Source organism: Cynoglossus semilaevis, chromosome 10 (genome assembly GCF_000523025.1).
Source record: "Cynoglossus semilaevis isolate Cse_v1.0 chromosome 10, Cse_v1.0, whole genome shotgun sequence".
NCBI lineage: Eukaryota > Metazoa > Chordata > Actinopteri > Pleuronectiformes > Cynoglossidae > Cynoglossus > Cynoglossus semilaevis.
Window position 1 is genome coordinate 11,091,077 of NC_024316.1, and position 19,504 is coordinate 11,110,580.

A 19,504-nucleotide genomic window follows, 5' to 3' on the forward strand; every position below is an offset into this window, starting at 1 on the left:
CTAAGTTCATTTTACTGTTACTGCTACATTTCCACTGAGCTTTTTTTTACATCTATAAAATACAGATGCCTTTTCTCAATTCCTGCTTTACTTCGTGTTTACGACGTTGGAGACTGGTTTTGACTGAGTGGAAGAATTCGTTTTATAGATCTATATATAAATAAAAGAAGTAATGAACCATCACACTCCAGCCAAAAGTACTTGGTACCACCCAGAGGGAGAGAAGGAGAACTACACGCTTAATATTGACACAAAATAAATAGCACAACACCGATATGACTACATTGGAAATTGCATATAAATATGTGTGGCCGACTGGAGCCTTTGTTAAACAATTGGTAATATACAACACCTACAACAGGAATTCTGGGAGGATGTCTCATAACTGTGTGTTATGATCACTTTAAATTTAACATGCTCATACAGTAAACCTAGTTAATACTGAAAAGGTTAACTGACTCATTAAACCATCAAACTTTGCTTTCTTGCATCATTTTGTTTTCATGCTGTCTCTCTGAGGAGCTTCACCTTGAATAGGTCGGTCCACAGTTCTGGTCCTGTACAGTTTAGGACATGTTTGGTACTTTGTGACTCGGGATAAAAAAGAAAAAAACAAAACTGCGGAGCCATCTGGTCCCTGTTCTCAGCACTGTTTAATTGTGTTGTGATTTTTTCTCAATAAAATAAAGTAGCGCGATAATGGTAAAAATGAAGGCGACTCCAACGACTGACTCGTTCATGATCCACAGCTGATCGGACTCTCCACGAAGGTTTTCGATCATTGTTGGAGTAACGTGTGCACAGATCATGTGACCAAGCTGGAAATCTGTAGGTTTACCACTGCCCCTCCGAACTGAAGGAGTTTCTAGGATGATATGTGAAATGTCTACAATTGAACTTGGAAAGAAAATGAGCAGTGATTCAAACGTCAGGGTAAACCAGGGTCTCTGCTCCAACAAGACAAGAGTCAAAGCTTAGTGGTTATGAACTCCTGTGGATCAAAAAACAAGACAGAATAGGATTAAAACAATAGGGATAAAACTAAGACACGCAACTTGCTTTGATTTGGTGTTTTTATGATAAATGTATACAGTAGTTCACATATTCACACTCCACAAGATTACCTCAGCTGTTCTCCTGACAGGCTGACAGTACAGAACAGCGTCGTGGATGGTGGAGAACACACAGGACTTTGTCACTTTATCAGAAAAATACCCTCCTATCTTCAACTGGTCCATTACACCAGCTGTGGAGAGAGAGAGGGGGCGGGGGCATGAAAAAGAAAATATGATACAATATAATATAATAATATATATAATATAATAATATAATATATATAGTATATATGAGTGTGACATACTTTGACATCCAGCCAGAAGAACTTCTATACCTATTTTTCCGTAGTCTCTGTAGATCTGAAACAGCACACAAAAAGCAACACAAAAGCTAGAAAACACAGGTGGTTCACTGTGGATAATTATTAAAAATATAATAAACCCAACATGTTCTGACTGTTACTCATCTAGTCTCTCATTATACAAAAATATTTTTAAAGTTTAAAAACACATGTACACTCAACATTGCTGATGTTATTGTAGCTCATACCAACAGTATTACTTTCAATCAAACCAATACTATCACATTTACACACTCTTACAGTGTCCTTCTGTATGTTCTGTACATTTTATGAATTTATTCCTAATAACTTTGAAACAGCTGGGTTTTTTTCTTTTACTTTTTGCATATTGTTTCGGACAAATTTGGACATTTTTTTTTTTATTTTTTTTCTTATTTTTCTTCTTCTTGTTCTCCATCCTATCCCTATCATAGAGCCTGTCTTTTGCTCATCCCTTTGTTTGTTTGTTTTTTTGTTTATTTTTGACCTCCATACATTTTGTAGTGCTTTGACTCCGACCGTGTCCAGGAAGTTAACGGGGCTGAGGTCCAGGATGATGGCTCTTGGGATAGAAGGAAAGGGCTCAGGATCCACGTCAATGACTGCAATGTCCTTCTTTGGTCCCTGAACAGGAGACGACAAAGTACCAGAAGGGTTTCACTCAAGTCATGCCATGTTGTACTTGAATGTCACAGTAAATTGAAATTTAAAAAGAAAGAATAACTAACACCCCCTTCCTCTTTCCCCTCTCCATTTGTTCTCTTGGCATTTTCCTTCTGGAGTTTTTGCCTTTTTGCCTCTTGTTTCTTTTTTGTTGCCAGTATCTTATGAACATCAAGTCCAGACTAAAAGAAGAAAAACAAAAGAGACAATTAATCTGAAATGAAATTTAAATACAATTCAGGAGTAACTATATATATACATATTTATGTATATATATATATATATATCTATATATAGATATATATAGATATATATACATATATATGTATATATATATACATATATATGTGTGTACAGATAAAACTGTGAATAACATCGAACCATCAGCAATGGCGTGTTTGCAGCCATGTTGAAATTTAGTTTATTGTGCGTTTATAAAACACTCATTCTTCCCAAACAAAGGTGATCACATGCTGTCAGTGAGAACACGCCTCAGGTTCAGTGACTCTGCTCCACACTGGTGTCAAATTCTGAAACTGGCTGCCTCTGACACTGCACTGAGGAGGCATTTTGGCAAAGAAGTAACAATAATCCACCCTATGGCTTTGACAACTGCCCCCCTGTGTGTGTGTGTGTGTGTGTGTGTGTGTGTGTGTGTGTTTTCTCCTCACCTTTTTACTGAGAGCATTTTTATACATGTCAGCATTGGCAAAGTAAAGTGTGGCAGAAGAACGGAAGATCACAATTCCTGGCACCGCCTTTACCTGTAATTGGTCACCATGAAGTGAATGAACAAAACACAAACACAAAGGACTTTGTTTTTCGAAGAAGCCAAAGATCTCCAAATATATAGGAATATAATTGCTGAAGTTCAGCAGTTATATTTGTATATATTGATAAGGCCAAGGTCTTATCCTTCTTCTCTGGTTTGTCCCTGTTCATCTGACACGATATCCCTCCAGAAAGACATATAGATATATATTAAAATTAAAAAAATTAAAAAACAAAACAAAACAAGAAATCTTTAAGTTCTTGTACCTGACTGTAGTTTTCAAACGGCCTATAGATGTCAGTACCTTGGACTTGACCGAGCAGTGAATATTTAGGTCTGGAAAAGACAAGAAAAATAAAACTGTAACATCTTTAATGTGATTGTATTACCATCACATCATATCATATCATATTGCATCGTATCATATCATCTGCATAATCTGTTTCCTGGTCACAGTGGAGCTCAGTCTGCTCTGACAGTTGTAGGGTTGTTGCCTGTCTGAAGAGTCAGCATACCTGACTGAATGCTGGGTCACTATCAGCGAACAAAAACACGGCCGTTGCCGTTGCATGACAACAACAATTTTCTACCTCTGTGTCCTGAAGATGACTGTGAGCATGGAGAAGCCGATGGCAGCAGGCAGTCCCAGATCAGGGTTTAACAGCAGGATGAAGATGAAGGTGGCCAACCATATGAACTGAAAATAAACAGAGTACTATACAGTTACACTGGCAGTAGTTCAAACCCTCTGTGCTATTACCAAACAGAAGATTAGGATGAGAAAAGAAGGCAGTAGGAGAAAAGCTCCAACTGTAAACACAGTCTGTTAATGTTATTGTTTATCCATAATTTATCAGCTCTAATAGGTCTAATAAAACCAGACTAAAAATATAAATTCAGTTTTATCTGAAACCACAGCACCAAATGTCCATTCTGAGGTGATCAGAGAAGTGATCACCTCGATTCAATTTCCAATTATTCATTGCAAATATTTGTTTGTTTGTCAGTGTGACAAGCAGAGCAACTATATCATCGTCCACTAGATGGCAGCAGATGGCTATTAAAACTATAAAAAAAAATTATCAGAGCTGTTGAAGATCTTTGTGTCTTTCTTCAATTCCTGTCAGTTTATCAGTGTTTTCTTTAAGTAAACAGGAGTACATATTTAGAAAATTTAAACTAGAATATTGTTATTGTTGTTGTGCCGTGAGGTTTTTCCTGATGATATATATACGTATGTGCCGTGGCTGAATAAAGGTTGGGAAACTCTGGTTTAGAATATTTGAAAGGTATCTATCTAGTAAACTCACCATGTCCACTTTGCTGGTCTTCCACAGTGCAGGGATGTCATGGAATTGTTTCAATGTTCCTGTTACGTTGACGAAGATTATGGCAGCCAGCACTGCCTACACGTTCAACACTGCTGTTAGGAGTACTAGACACTCAATTGAACTAGTAACAGAATGTTTGACTTTACCTTTGGTAAATCACTCAGCAGAGACCCAATGCTGAACAAGGCAATAAGTATAACTATTGCTGACACAGCTCCGGCCAACTGTGGAGAAGGAGTTACATTTTCATTTCAAATTTAAAATCTCCTCTCCTCTCCTCCTCTCAGAGCTAATGTCACGGTTTTGCAGCGATGCTTTTTTAAACAGTACAACCTGTGATTTTCCTCCTGTGCTCTCATTAACAAGGGAGCGTGGAATGGAGCCACTGATGGCTATGCTCTGAAACAACCCTCCAACAGCGTTACTCAGACCCAGGGCGATTAGTTCCTGGAGGACACGTCACAAACAATCATTAATCCTCAAATGATTGTTCCTAATAGTATCTCCCCTCCGTCCGTACCTGATTACTGTCTACTTTGTATCCATGTTTCAGGGCAAAAACTTGTCCCAGGGAAATGGCCATTCCGTAGCCCACCACAGCCATAGCAAAGGCGTCACCGATCACCTCACCGATAAGTGAGGTGGGTGGGAGAGAAGGTGGCTGTAGACTGAGACACATTTTGAAAAATGATGCTATATTTAAAAGAAAAATTAAACAAAAACAACAGGTCTTCTGAGTGTTCCTCACCCTGAGGGGATGTTCCCCACCACCGCGATTTTATAGCTTTCATTTAGGTTCAGTTTCCAGGAGACCAGTGTAGAAATAATGACCTGAGGCGGTGACCATTAACACACACACACACACACGTGTGTTTTACTGTACAACTTCATGACTGTTAATTGGTTCATGTTCATGTTAATAGAGAATTACTGAACCCTCACAGCGAGCAGCTCCACAGGTACAGGAACAGGAAGTTTCTTACTCAGAAATTCACTGACCCTCTTGGCCACGACCAGGCCGACCATGGCAACGACAAACACTACAAGAGTGGGAATGTGTGTGACGTGAAGGACAAAGAGGAATTCGATGAAATTCTGGAAAGAAAGAAAGAAAAAAAACAATGGAAGGAAGAAAGAAGGCAAGACAGAAAGAGAGGAAGGAAGGAACAAAGATAAACAAACAAAGGTAACAATACTGCTTTAACAGTTTCATTGTAACAAATTTTATAGCAAATAAATTAAAATTGTGTTATATCAGCCTTGGCTCTTTTTTTTTGTTAAATTAAAAAAAGAAAAAAAAGTTTTTTGCCATGGTTAATTGCAATTCTATTCACAGAAAAACAAAAAAATGTATCATTAAAATCATTGTTTAATAACACTTCTTTACTCTTTCAAAGTATCTGAAGAAAAAGTGCAAAGTCACCTGACTGTGGAACTACGCCTTAAATTTAAATTGTCAATCCTTTAATTCAACCCATGAATTTGTATTTTCTTTTGTATTTGTATTTGTAGTCGTGTTCTTACTCACTTTTGGCAACATCAGTGGACCATTGTGTCTCACATACGTTACTCCAAAGATATTTCCAAACTGGGACATAAAAATGTGGAAGGTGGCTCCTGTGGTGTAACCTCTGACCAGGGGTTCAGACAGGTAGGTCACCATGACACCAAACTGGACCAGGCCCAGCAGAATCTGCAGAGCCACAGCGCAGTGACTGAACCACAGCTAAGAACTCAGTCATTTTGAATGTGATCATTCCTCCTTGGACGTTTGGTTTACCTGGAATAATCCAGACAGCAGTGTGACAGCTACAACCACTTGGACTCTCTTTGCATCTTGGGAAACGGTGTCAACTACACTGGAGTTGGTCTCATTGTCCCAGATCATGAAGTCAGAGTCTGGGGCCAACCGATCTCCCAGTCCTCGCATCATCAGCGCCAGCACCGTGTAACCACCTGGACGAAATGGAAAACAACACATGATATTCACTAATGTTTCATACATGATTATGATTCAGACACATGTAAATATATATGTATATAGATATATATGTATAAAAAAATCTATATATATATACAGAAAGAAAAAACATGTCTTTGCATTATTGTGATGATCAAGGCTCAAGACAGTTCAGATCTCATATGTTCAGACGCAGATATTTGGTAAATTACAAACCTATGATGAGGTGGTGTGATGTGCCGAAGATGAAGTAGACGAGCATTGGGTAGAAGGCAGCATAAAGGCCAAAGACTGGAGGAACCGCAGCAATCATAGCATAGGCTATACCTGTGGAGAGAAAGAACAGACAAGACAAACAATACTTCAAATAACACCCACGCTCTCTGTTGTACTCGTTTGTACTCCTGCTGTACAGTACATCCATCCTCACTCAGGGGTATCTGCATGATCCCCCCATTGATGCCAGAGATCAGATCTCCAATGGCGGTCTCTCTGATGGGGTAATGAGGCAGCCATTTTATAAGGGGAAACCTTTGCAGCAGACATTTCTTCAATCGTGGAACAGAACACCTGAGGTACTGGGTCGGACTGAAAGAGAAGGAATGAAAAACATATTTTAGGCAAATATCAGTTTGTGAAAGATTCTCTTTCTAGTCTCTCTGTTTGCAGAGAGACTGAGTCTCTGAGTCAGACACTCGGTTTGTGTTTACTACAGATCAGTGGTTCTCAAACTGTACGGTAAGCGAGCGCTCTCTAGTGGTATGTGGTGAAAATTCATATTTTCACATTTACATTTTCAGTTGAATAAATCTGAAACATACCATGCACAATTAATACAACATTTAAATATAAACATCTTTATAAACATAAACATATATATAAACATTGCTCCTGTGTGGTGGAGCTAACAGTGAAGGCCTATGCTGCTGATGTTGGTCATCATGGTGGTACTCAGAGAGCTCAGTGTTGAGTATAAAAAGTTTGAAAACCACTGTTGTAGATTAGATTAGATTAAATAAAGTAAAATTGGATTAAATTATATATAATCTTATTGATCCTACACTAGGGAAATGGACAGTAATAGTACGGTACAATACAGTACAGTACAGTACAGTGCAGTGCAGTACAGTACAGTACAGTACAGTAAATGTTAACATAGTATAAAACAGAACAGCATTGTGTTAAAAACAATGAAAACAATAGTGTTTTAACACTGGGAAAATGGAATGAATTACAGCAGTGTTATCCATAATATCAAGTATGATAAAGTATAATATATAGTGTATATTGGGGGGACAGATGGATAAACACATATATATTTCAGATTTAACTTGCATCATTTCAAAGTTATTAATAACATATTAGGTCAATATTCTTCTATTAACCAAATACCAAACTCACCTTAATGCCCGTTTGACCTTTTCAGAAAGAGGAATGTTTGATTCAAACTTGGCTCCAATCTCATCCACAGTTTCTTCATCCAGGATCCTCCTGTGGATTACGTAGTCCATCCCTCTTATCGCCATCATTAACAGAGGGTTGTTTTACTGCAAAGAAAGAAGGCAAAAAAAAATAAGATGGATGAGATATAGACAGTATAAATGTGGTACAGCAGCTCAGCTTTTTATTTGCTCAAAAAAATCCCTAATTTTATGAAATTACATAATCAGATTTCTAAAAAAAAAAACAATGTGATAACTTTGAAAACTGTTTTCTTTTATTTTATACATCATTTTTCAGTGCTACGAGGTAGTCGATGAAGGTTGACCTTTGTGGCCTCCTTGTATAAAGACCTCAACTGACACTATAACATTTGAAAATACCTATTGCTGTGTAAAATTAACATAAAAGTTAAAAGTTCTTGGTAAATTTTACAAGAATAAAATATAATTTTTCACACTCAAAATCACAACTACCACGTAGCATGAGCCTTTAAGAATTGTTTTTTTTTTAAATGTTTTTTTTAAATGCTTCGTTCTCATTCATGCTTGGATGGCAACGATGGGTGGAGACACATTCAACCCCAGCACGCCATTTTATCGTAATGGAAAAACATAAGGAAGCCAAGAGGACAGTGTTTGAAAATAAAGACAGAAATGAAAAAAAAATAGTTGTGAAAAACATCAAGACTCACGGCTCATTCATACCTGTACGAAGGTCCAACTTTCATTTGTGTCTTTGCTGTAATATAGTAAGAGATCAGATAACATGGGTTGACAACACACTAACCCGTCCAATGGCTGATTCCTCTTTAAATATAAGCTCTGTTTGCCGAGCGAGATGATGATGAGCAGGTGAGACGGTGACACATGAGCTCTGTTTCTCTGTGTTTTCTTTGACTAGATCAGTCACACTGGGTGCTGTGGGTTCACTTAATGTTGCTTTAATTTCAACTAAACCCTTTGGGTAGTTTTACACGTGTCAAATTAGTGATGTAGTTGTTCCAGTATAATACTACGCCCTCTGTTTTATACACTGGATATTTAAATGGTGCAAACACACACAAAGTCTGGTGTTTTTTATTAAAGTTCATTAAAGCCACAATGACATTTGGTGCTCTACAGGTCGACCATTTTTTAATTTCCATAGTTCATTATCTATGGAAGCCACTGCTGTTCTAATATTTTTTTCATTATAAGACAGTAAACAAATACACAATCTAAATCCTCGCTAAGTCTAAATATTAGACAAATAAACGACTCATTTACTCGTTACACCAATAATTTTACTGCTAAATGCTGCAAAATGGAAACAGATCAGGTTGGAGGAGATTAAAAGTGACAAATACGTATAAAACGTTTATGTACACAGGCCTGAAGCTCTGTATCTTCAATGCAGGTCTTAGTCATCTCGTGTGAAACATTTTCATGAAAACAAGGATCCCACCATCGTAAACCAGTGCTTTCCAACCTTTTTAAAACCATGGCACATATTTAGCGTTATGTTAGACACCACACAGAACAAAATGTCACAAACATTTATGTAATCAGATAGAATGATTTTCTAGTTTCAATTTACTTGCATATAACACAGTATTCAACCTGTCCCTGTTTAGTTGAACACAGGGTGATATACCTGTAGGAATGAAAGAGAAACACAAAACTCATTTTTCATGGCACAGCTGATGATTTCCCTGACACACTACTTTTACTATTGCAGAAGGGTTTCCTAAATCAGCATTGGGCCACCCTTAGGAGGTGAGGCAGTACTGCAGGTGCAGGGTAAGTGGAGTTAAATTATTTAAAATGTCTGCTCTCTAACTGAAATGGAACTGATCTGTAATTTTATTCTTTTTGTTCAACCCGAATAAGAGTTTTGTAAGATTTTTTTTTTTTAAACAAAGTTCAATGTTGGTGTCAAAGGTCAATGCTGGTGTCAAAGGTCAAATTAAATTTTACTTTACATGTCAGGGTAAAATAATATAAAATATACCAAGTTAAAGACATACATAGATACGATTCTTCTGTACTTTTTTTTGAAAGACACAAACTGGTCTTTAAATCTTTAAGATTACCATCGGAGCTTCATCTCACCCTGCACGCCATGGTTCTAGAACAGTTTTAACGCGGTCCCTGAAAAGGTGGATTGTTAAAGGCACATCCCTAGGATCAAACACAACAAATAAATCATCGTTCTCTTGAGCCTATGCGTTTCACCCTGTCATCTTTTTGTGATGAGAATTCAAATTCCTGATGTCTTTCTTGTCTTAACTTTGAATTTTTTGTTTGTTTTGTTTTTAACGGACCGGCTGAGATTATACTTTGACATCTGCTGTTGTCCTTTAATAATGGATTTGTCTCAAAAGCAGCATTACGTTTTTGGTGCGTTCCGCTCGGCAGCGTGGCGACTGGTGGAGTGGCAGCTCAAAAAAAGAGAAAGTGAAGCTACGTGAGAAGCTAAGATTGGTGACTTGACGCAGTGGTGGGAGACGCGGAGGACGGGGACCTCGATGTTGAGGCAACGCCCTCTGCCTCCCATGGAGCCCTGGATCTCTGCATACTGCGAGGAGACAAAGAGAAAGAAAGTCATGACGTGGGGAGAAACTAGAGGGGTGTAACTGTTCAAAATTCATCTCAGCCTGATGTTTATAAGATCAATAAAACAGATTACATTTTGTGGTTCAACCAGACTTCCATTAAATGTTTACAATGTGCCTTTTTGTCCTTTCTTTTCCTCTAAATAATATAAAAAAATAAAAATAAAAGACAATATTAGATAATATTAAAGAACTTCCAGAACACATTGTCATCGTTGTCAGAAGGCAGCCATCAGCTACTGTAGCTACGTCCGTTTCTTCTACATAGTCTTTAGTCATAAATCAAATCAGACGTAGTCTGTTCTTCTGGAGGGCGGTGGTCATAAACACGTCTACAAATGGAAGGCAATGTGTTATGTGTTGATTACTTTGGCATTCAGGTAAGCTGACAATCAATCACATTCAAATTTGATATGCATTTTCTCTGTTGCTAGCTCAGGAAAGGTCACAGAGTATATTCCAGAAATCCTCTGTTGACTGTTCTCTGATCAACAGGTGATTGGCTGATTAAACGGGACACGCCCTGGTTACGTCATACCTTCAGCGCCGGGAGACAACGTTGGTGGTGGAGATGAGATTTCTGAGCTCATGTTTGAACTTGACAGTTCTTCTTCATTCTGTTGTTGTTGGTAAGAGTTGGCTGGAGTCAGCTGGGGAGCAGGAGGGAGACGAACTGGTGTTGGTGGAGGAGGGCGTTGATGTGGTGAAGGAATCAAAGTAAAGGAGGTCTCAGAGAGTGATAAGCCCCCCCAGGGTGTCATGGTGGTGTCTGCCAGAAGGACAGAACGACGTCCTGGATGTGAGCAGGAAGCAGACGGTGTCTGCTGCTGGTTGCCTTTCCCGCGTTTACCCTGATGGGCTAGAATAATACAATATCAAATGAAGATGTTGCATTCAAATATACAGTACATGTTTGTTTAAAAATGTGTTGGTATTTTGTCTGCTGCTTGAAAAAATATGTAAAAAAAACCCCCAAATCTCTGCTAAAAGAATTGATTATAGTCGCTCACCTGTTGGTTTGCAGCTAGATGATCCAATAAGAGGCAGTCGGTCACGTGACATATCTGACCTAAAAGGCTGAAAGATTCAAAAATGACATTTAGAAAAATAAATCTTAAATGTGTGAAGCTGTGTTTCCTGGACTGCATAATGTACTGCAGCATCTTCATTCATTTATTATTTAACAAATTTATTGCAGACAAATTAATTACAAATAATTAATTTTGTACAGCATTATTGACTTGGACAACTTATATACAACAAGGCATCTGTTTGGGTTGTTTAATTTCTTCAGCACTACATTGTGACTCATTTGGCATAAAAACAAGTTATGGAAAAAAAAAACTTCAATGGAGAAAAAAACTAAAATAAAAAGAGGCTGGTAGCAGATAAATGGAAAACAGCCAACTATCTTTCAAACTATTAACAAAATATAAAAAAACCTAAATGATTCAAATAACCTGGAAAATTAGTCAAAATAAAAGGCAACAGTGGGAATTTGAATATTCTAGCAAAATAGCAGTAATACAACAACAAAAAAAGCTAAAGACTGCCTTAAAACATCCTTAACTGATTTGTATTTTTTGATAAATAAAGCTAGCCCGGGAGATAGCCAAAGTGGCTAATATCAAAAAGTAACACAGAACATTTGCAAAATGTGTTAAAAGACAAAGTGGAAAATATATTTAAAAAGTGCTACAAAATAAACAAACTTTTTTATGAAACTGACTCGGATTACCAGACCAGCCCGAAGCCAAAAGTGAAGCGGCAACATAAAAGCTCACAAGTAAATTTGAGCTTGAGTTCCATCATTTGCCTCAGGACCTGTTTTTGAACATCTTCCTGTTATTTAAGGATATATTTTTAACAGCTGCTCTTAAGAAAAAGTTCACAACATCAGTGCAAAGTGTGACCCACCAGATAATGCCCAAAAATAGAAATAAAGAGGTATATAAGTTGGCATTTGTACCTTTTTGAGGTGTGTTACTCCTGCTGCTCTTTTATTCCTTCCTCCAGTTTGAGTCCTTCATCAATTAACCAGTCCTGTCATTTCTCACTTTCCATTTTCCCCCTCCATCTTCTCTGCTTTTTCTTTAATCAGCTGACACTGAGCCAAGCTGGCCCCGTCTCAAGTTCTGCCTCCCCTTCCCTCTTCTTTAGACCGACCTCAGCTCTGAGGCTTTCACTTTCACTCCTCCCTTGTCCTCCCTTGTCCTTTTGCCCCTTCGTTCCACCTGTAAATGGCCATAGTGGTTAATTTCTTTCAATAAATGGAAAAGCACTAACGGTTATTTTACCTTTGAGGGTAGTAAACCCTTCCACATCTCAGGGCCAACTTTCCCCTCTTTCCAGTTCAGTTTTCACATATCTTTCACTTTTCTCTCAGCCAACCGTGGCAGGTTGTCAGACGGGCACTACACAAAAGGCAACATGAGACATGGCTGAAATATTGAAATATTAATGGATGCCTGCAGTCGGCCCTCACTGGACAGAGACCTCCACAAACGCTCACACACAACCTGAATACTTTATATATATATATAGACAGAAGATGGAAGTGAAGGATCCCACAGCAGCAGGAGAAATATAATGTGTCCCAGATGAACATGCTGCTAACACTCCCACACACATTTACAGACGACAAAAGCTCAACACATATAAATGACTGAGCAGACAGTCAATTTATATTACAGCTATATTGAATATATGTATATATGTGTATATATATATATACACACATACACATATACATATATACACATATACATACATACATATATACACACATGTATATATATGCATATACATATATACACACACACTGTATTTACCAAGTGAAGAGTCATTGCAACAAAATGACCTGAAAAGCATATATTTCAAATAAAAATGGCAGTTGTGATTTATGGACCAGTCAAAACTGGACCACCAGAAAAATCAAGCTTACTATATGTCAGATCTTATTTTGCTCAAAACCCCCAAAACGTCTTCATATTCACACTCTTGATTTGAAAAAAAGAATGGTTTGTGTACAAGGCTGTGATTGGTTTAAGGTCATTCTTTGGAATATTCTCATTAAAGTCAAGGCTCTTTTTAAATTATAAAACTATTTCTTGTCACACAGTTGACATGTCAACTATAACCATGCAGTAGAACTCAACTTTGTGCATCACTTCAGATATCACAGACAGTTCAGACACACATCTGTGTTTCCGACTCTCATCAGCTGGAAGCCCTGACCACAGACCAGCAGCCATCCTGTCTTCTCTCCCCGGCAACATTTGATCTCATTCTCTTCCGTCTTCACTACACTTTCTCCTTTTTCCTCACTCTTTGTTGTCTCACTTTCATTTTCATCCCTTGTCCTAAAAACTGGGTCACCTGTCTCGGCTCCCGCTCCATCTGGTTCTCCCCGAAGCCCCTTCCCTTTCCTGACTATAATCTCTGGCTGACTTTCAGATCTTTGGTTCTCCTTTTCATCCCATTTCTTTTCAACCGTCTCCTCCTCCCAGACTGAAAGTCCTGCTGCATCTGCCACGTGGGAGCAGAGTGTCTTTTTGTGGCTGATACCGGTACTGTGGACCGTCCACAGACAAACCCTCTGATCTGAAGACGTAGAGACCAGGAGGCCTGCGGTGAGAAGTTTCAGATCAGTCAGAGAAGCAGCGTGAGCCAGTGGGATGTGAAGAGAAGAGTGAAGGTGGAGCTGAGAAACTGTTGCCTCTGATGTCTGAGAAAGCTCTTTGCTGCCCCCTGTGTTCTGGTCTTTTGGGTGCAGTACTGTGATCCTGGACACTGTCAGCTGCCCATCATCACCTCCGCTAGCAACAGTGATCAGAAAGCCACTCTCTGTTTGTTCCTGGCTCTCCCTCCACACAGCTAATGAGTTGATGCCACTCTGGTGGGCACTGAATTCTAAGCAGGGAATTTGAGCAAAGGAAATGTTGCTTGAAGAATCAGATGAGGAAGAAACTTCAGTCAAATTCCAAACTGCGACTTTCCCATCTGTGGCAGCGCTGAACAGTAGCTTATACCTGGGTGGACAATAGAATGTCATTTACTGTATATACAAAACATTAAAACATTTATTCCACAATATCCATGGTTTACACAGATGAAAGACAACGACAGGATAAAGGTTTTTCTCAGACCTGCTGCCATTTCCATCCTCCAGGCTGCAGGTGGCAACGCTGAGCACACAGCGCTGGTGGTAAAAGATTTCACACACCAAATCAAACTGATTTTTAACTTCACTTAGAGAAAACAATCTGAAAAAAAAAACCCAACAGTGGTAAGGTGAGAACCTGGGATTATGACATATTATTAAATCCCGAAAGAAGGAAACTTATGAAACTAATGATTTGTATACCTGACAGCTCCATCACTGCAGGCCAACGCCAGAAGAACACAGTCTGCTTCTTCATCCACCACTGCTATAGACATGTACCTGAGACAGAGAGAGACAACAGGTGAGAGTGAAGACGCAAAAAAACAGACAACGTTAAGTGAACAGTATCGGTGGGTGGACTTGCCTCGTCTCCGGGTCCATTTTGACTGTCCTGTGTCGGTTCCTTCTCCTTTCCCACTGTTCGTCCAAGCGGTGCCTGGCGATCTGGATCACCTGGCAGGATGGCGCTGACCTCTGCCCGTCCCAGCCAATCAACAGGCGATAGCACTGCATTTGAGCACGGCCCCCGGCAGAGAAGACCAAGGTGGAGAGAGAGCCTGGCTCTTCCCGTGTTATTGCCGCCACTGTCCTCACACTGGAGATGTGGTCTGTAATAACTGAGAGGACTCTGACTCTGCCTGATTCAGGATGTACTGCTATGACAGTAAGACTTGTGTCCTCTCCTCCTGTCACTGCCACCTCCCAGTGTCCCAGCGGTCTCTCAGTGTTCTTCATCTGAGGGTCAATGATCCTGCCTAGCCTGCACACACACCCAATCCCCCTCCCGTGAATGCCCTCTCTCAGGCTCCACCCTGCGGTGCCTCCAGATCCAGCGGCCAAGGCCTGCTCCTTCCCAGGAGACTGTGAAGCCAGAACAGCACCATGTTTGATGAAGATCACTGCTCCATATCCAGGCCAAATCCTTTTGTCTGAAGGCCACAGACTCCAGGAACGATGCCCACCACCACACGGCACAGCTAACAGCCTCTCCTGCCTCACCGGGTCCCAAACCACAAAATGGACTCCATGGAAGCCGGCGATGACAAACCTCACTTCCTGTACCTTACTTTCAAGCGCCATTTCGGAAAAGTTCTCCCACTCGTCTGTTTCCTCCTCAACTCCCAGAAATCCAGGTTCAAGAATCAAAACCCTCTCCAGCCACTCCATTCCTTTACAGGCCCGCTGAACTCGCAGGACCTCCAACTGAAGCTGCCCTGCGTTCTCAACAGTCTCTCCGCTGCATCGTTCAACTTTTTTTGGTGATGCTGCCTGCTGCACTCTAAAAATTCTAACACAGCCGTCTCTGCCGGTGCTGTAGAGAAGTCCCTTGTATTCACACACTGACGTCACACCCTGTTTACCATGAACACCAAACAGGACACTCGCAGGCTGAATCTTGACGTTGTGTATTTTACTGTCCTTTATGTGCCATTTGATGCTACTTTCTTCACCTGTATCGTTGTCTGTTTCCTCGTCCTGCGTTTGTTCTGTCCCGTGTTCTTCTGACAAAGCACTATGTCCCTCCGCTTTCCAGGATTCCTGAAACAAAATCAAGGATCCTCTTCTGTCCCCACAAACCCAAAGATCATCATCTGGTCTGGAAGACAGACAGATAGCAGCCAACAGCCAGCATTTGGCACAAGTGGGAAGCACAAAAGCAGGAAGTGGAGTAACAATAAAAGTAAAATAATGATTTTCCGTCATTTTTGCATTAATACACCAGCGATAGACTAGACCTTCAGAGCCAGATACTAATAAACACACACCATCTTTTCCTTCTTGCCAAATAAGACTATGGATCTTCCCTGAACCTCTTGAGAGAAGAATTCCAGATTGAGGATGAGATATTGGAAAAACGTGAATGGAACCCTTTAGATTTCCTACAGCACATAGATGAACATTCTCTGTGGAGTCGTTCACTTTGACAGATACAGTTTCCATCACACAGTAGGACTTAAAGTCAGCAGAGCCTTCCCATAAAATGTCCCACTGTCCTTTGCTGTAACAGTGGACTTTTCCTAATTCAGTGCAAACCACAACATTACACTGGCTCCAGTCTGTATTCTCTTCGTTTTCCCCAGTTATACAGACTGCTTTAGGTGCACTGTGATCAGGGAACTTTAAATCAATAAGTTTCTGATTCAGCTCTTCTTCTGTGTTCTCATTCTTCTCATTCTTCTTCAGCCTCCACAGTCTAACCCCTCCATCTGCCCCCCCGGTAGCTACCCACATTCCTTCATGACCTGTTCCTTTACTAACTGCCAAGGCTCGCACCCCTCCAGCTCGGTGTCCCTTCAAAGTCCGAACCACTTTCCCCCCTTTGGCCCAGTCCCAGACTAAACAGGTCCCGTCTTCGCCTGCACTGAACAGTCCCTCTGAGGAGAGACACACCGAGAACACCCGAGCGTGGTGTCCATACAGGACACTTAAACAGGACGGGTTCAAATCTCCACATTGCCCACCAGGGACCCCGAGAACACCAACAGCCCACACCCTCACACTGCGATCATCAGAGGCCGAGGCCAACAATCCTTTCTCCCGGAGATATGAAATGTTGAAGATGACACCACTGTGGCCCAGCAGACGCCTCTCAACTGGAGCTTTACTTTCATGACTCTCTGCTCCTCCACTTCCAGGTCTCCAAAGAATCAGCTGGTTGAAAACAGTTCCTCCGACTAAGACAGCGTCAGCCCAGTTTTCTTGGACCAGAAGAAGGGCAGAGTACAGCAGGCAGCCGTCCAGACAACAACGTTGAAACAGTTGAGTTCCTGTTTTAACATCCAAAAGGAGAGCATTATTGTGGGCTAGGGCCACACACAGAGGTGAGCCTTTGTCTTTAGAAAGCCAGTGAACATCCAGGATCCAGTCTTGTAACTCAATAAGAGGACTCAAAATTTCCAAACGTAAGTTATCTCCACCCTGGAGATCTACATGGAGTCTAACCAGCCTCAAGGCTTTGCCTCCAAACACTGCTACATCATTGACATTGGATTCACTGGTCAAACTCAATCCTGTGGATTATGGAAAAAAATACAGTGAGACACTGAATACATACAAAAAGAACAACTCTACAAACAGTTGAGTGGTAACTCTTACAGCATGGTGTCTATGAAGGTTCTCAGTCATCCAGGTCATGGTCAAGTTTGAAAGTTCTGTTAGGCAACTGGGTGTGACGTTTCACCTCTCATCCAAAAGTGCTTTGTATGTGGGTGATAGGTTGTGTCTGTGTCAAAGCACTTTTAGCAACAATACCCAAAAGATTCACCTCAGTTTCACATAACAAAGAGGCAGGTGACCAAAACCGTTCTGATGAGGACCACAACGACCCATCAGACTCTTACCAACTGTTTACACACCCAACAGGGTGGACCTGAAGTAGCTTTATTCTTTCACACCCAGAGTATATATCTGCTGTACTCCCCACCACCAGTTAGAACTGAAGAAGCCTCTTGGATGAGAGGTGAAACGTCTTCTTTTAGAAAATTCACGTCCAGTTGCCATGACAGAACTTTTTTAACTCTTACAGCATTAAAATCTGGCAGTCAATAAAAAAACATAACAGCAAACAATCATTCAAAATCCACAACATCATATGACTGTACCATCATCAAACTCGTTTTCCGAGGTGTGACATCTGTGTCTTATTTCATGGATTCTGCAGTGACGGAGGACACTGAGAGAAGCAGCAGCTTTGGGACGAGGTCTGAGACTGTAAGCAGTCAATATTGGACCCTCACCTGCAAAGATAAGGGAGCACACATTACATTTTTGGACAAATCTAAAATACTATTATTTTTATGGTTTAAATATGACAAGTTAATAAAGCCTGTCGATGTTAAAGCATTGTCTGTACAGGAAATGTCTAAATATGCTTTGAGCTTCAGTCTTTAATACAATTATTAAATGTAAAGTAAATCTGTAAATGCAACACCTTGTTTTTTGTTGGTCTTATTTTGCATTTTGTTGGCATTGGTTTACTTCCAATGAGATTACTTGACCAAAATAATTAATTACAATTAGTATACGTGTCATATGAATCGGAAATAAGAGTTGGTTGAAGTTCTATGCAAAGTAGTCCGTAACCACACAAAAAATTATACTACCCAACTAGTGACATTTTGACTATATCACATAGTCCACATACACAATGATTAAAAATACAATTTTAACAAGTATGTAAATAAATAAATAAACAGACACTAGACGCAAACGATCCGTGCAATGTTTTCAAAGTTACCTGTCAGTAGAATTGTATCATGAATGAACTTCAGAGCAGTGACCGGCGCAACCAGAGCTAGTGTCTCCATCTTCATCAAGAAGTCGTTGTTTTCACTTTTATATCATGGGATTTTAACACAAATGTGTTACAAACTTTTGACGAACAGAGGACAAAAAAAGGTGAATAACATATACAGTTTTGATGTGTCCCCCTTTAGTTAGCAGCGTGTAGCGACTGCAGAACACATTATTTCTAGCCAGAGCAACAAACACCTATTTTACCTAAGCTGATTTCCTATCGTTGCACCAGCTGACTTAGAAAAAATGCTTGATAGCGTAAAAATTATATATAGTTCTTTAAATATGTTATTTCTTGCAATAAGCACCACAGTCTACATGTGTTTCTGTTCCAGTTTCCGTGTTTAGTTTCCACCAATCGCGTCACAGTACCGGTATCGTTGTTGCTGATTGGTTGGAAAAAATATTGGATTGGTGAAGACAGAGCACGTGACCGGTGTTGTGAAGTTGTATCCTACCGACGGAAACCTCCTACCCGATTTAACTGCGCGTGCGTACATCGGCGAATGCAGACGGACATTGCTTTCTGCTCCTAGCCGTTATAAGAGGTGAGTTTCTTGTATTTCTAATCCTTTAAATGACTAGTATTCAATGCATAGGTTTCCAAAAATAGTTAAATCGAGGGCAACTGGACGGTAGGGGTTTTTTAAAGACGTTTTACCTCTCATCCAAGAGGCTTCTTCTGTTCTGACTGACTACTGTTATTTAGCCTCAAAGGGGGCTGCATATCCGTAACGAGGGTCGTTACAGAAAGGGTGGATGGAGGTGTGGTGAAACACACCTTATTCTAAGGAGAATGTAATGTAAAGTAACAAGGTTAGAGGTGTGAATGGAAAGTGGTACCATAGCTATGGACTAATAGTTTAACCTGAGCGACACTTTTGG

General features: G+C 40.1%; 1 protein-coding gene and 1 long non-coding RNA gene across 4 annotated transcripts; both read right to left on the bottom strand.

Moving 5' to 3' along the window:
• Positions 1 to 116: 116 nt before the first annotated feature.
• LOC103384994 (uncharacterized) lies at positions 117 to 2,229 on the bottom strand. The gene is made up of 3 exons (XR_003050967.1): positions 1,361 to 2,229; positions 1,125 to 1,246; positions 117 to 991 (listed from the first exon to the last, which is right to left on the bottom strand). It is a non-coding gene; the product is annotated as an uncharacterized LOC103384994 (long non-coding RNA).
• A 5,921-nt stretch (positions 2,230 to 8,150) lies between these two features.
• Positions 8,151 to 18,969, bottom strand: wdr6 (WD repeat domain 6). 3 transcript variants are annotated; one of them, XR_003050921.1, is made up of 9 exons: positions 18,561 to 18,969; positions 17,926 to 18,060; positions 14,688 to 17,334; positions 14,525 to 14,602; positions 14,307 to 14,423; positions 12,128 to 14,189; positions 11,169 to 11,235; positions 10,697 to 11,017; positions 8,151 to 10,121 (listed from the first exon to the last, which is right to left on the bottom strand). XR_003050921.1 is itself a non-coding variant. In XM_008318737.3 (6 exons), the coding sequence occupies exons 1-6, from the start codon at positions 18,634 to 18,636 to the stop codon at positions 13,337 to 13,339; spliced, it is 3,906 nt and encodes a 1,301-aa protein (XP_008316959.1). In that variant the 5' UTR covers positions 18,637 to 18,969; the 3' UTR covers positions 11,308 to 13,336. The 3 variants fall into 3 exon arrangements, 1 of the variants encoding a protein (XP_008316959.1); XR_003050922.1 differs by lacking the exons at positions 8,151 to 10,121; positions 10,697 to 11,017; positions 11,169 to 11,235 and having other exon boundaries at positions 11,308 to 12,392; positions 12,456 to 14,189; XM_008318737.3 differs by lacking the exons at positions 8,151 to 10,121; positions 10,697 to 11,017; positions 11,169 to 11,235 and having other exon boundaries at positions 11,308 to 14,189.
• Positions 18,970 to 19,504: the final 535 nt, after the last annotated feature.

What these genes read in the sequence shown, in the direction of transcription:
- wdr6 (XM_008318737.3), bottom strand. Translation starts at nt 18,636, where the DNA reads ATGAAGATGGAGACACTAGCTCTGGTTGCGCCGGTCACTGCTCTGAAG. An exon ending in AAAATGGACCCGGAGACGAG is followed by an intron (nt 14,603 to 14,687) that starts GCAAGTCCACCC and finishes TCTCTGTCTCAG; the next exon opens with GTACATGTCTATAGCAGTGG. An exon ending in GAGGATGGAAATGGCAGCAG is followed by an intron (nt 14,190 to 14,306) that starts GTCTGAGAAAAA and finishes TTGTCCACCCAG; the next exon opens with GTATAAGCTACTGTTCAGCG.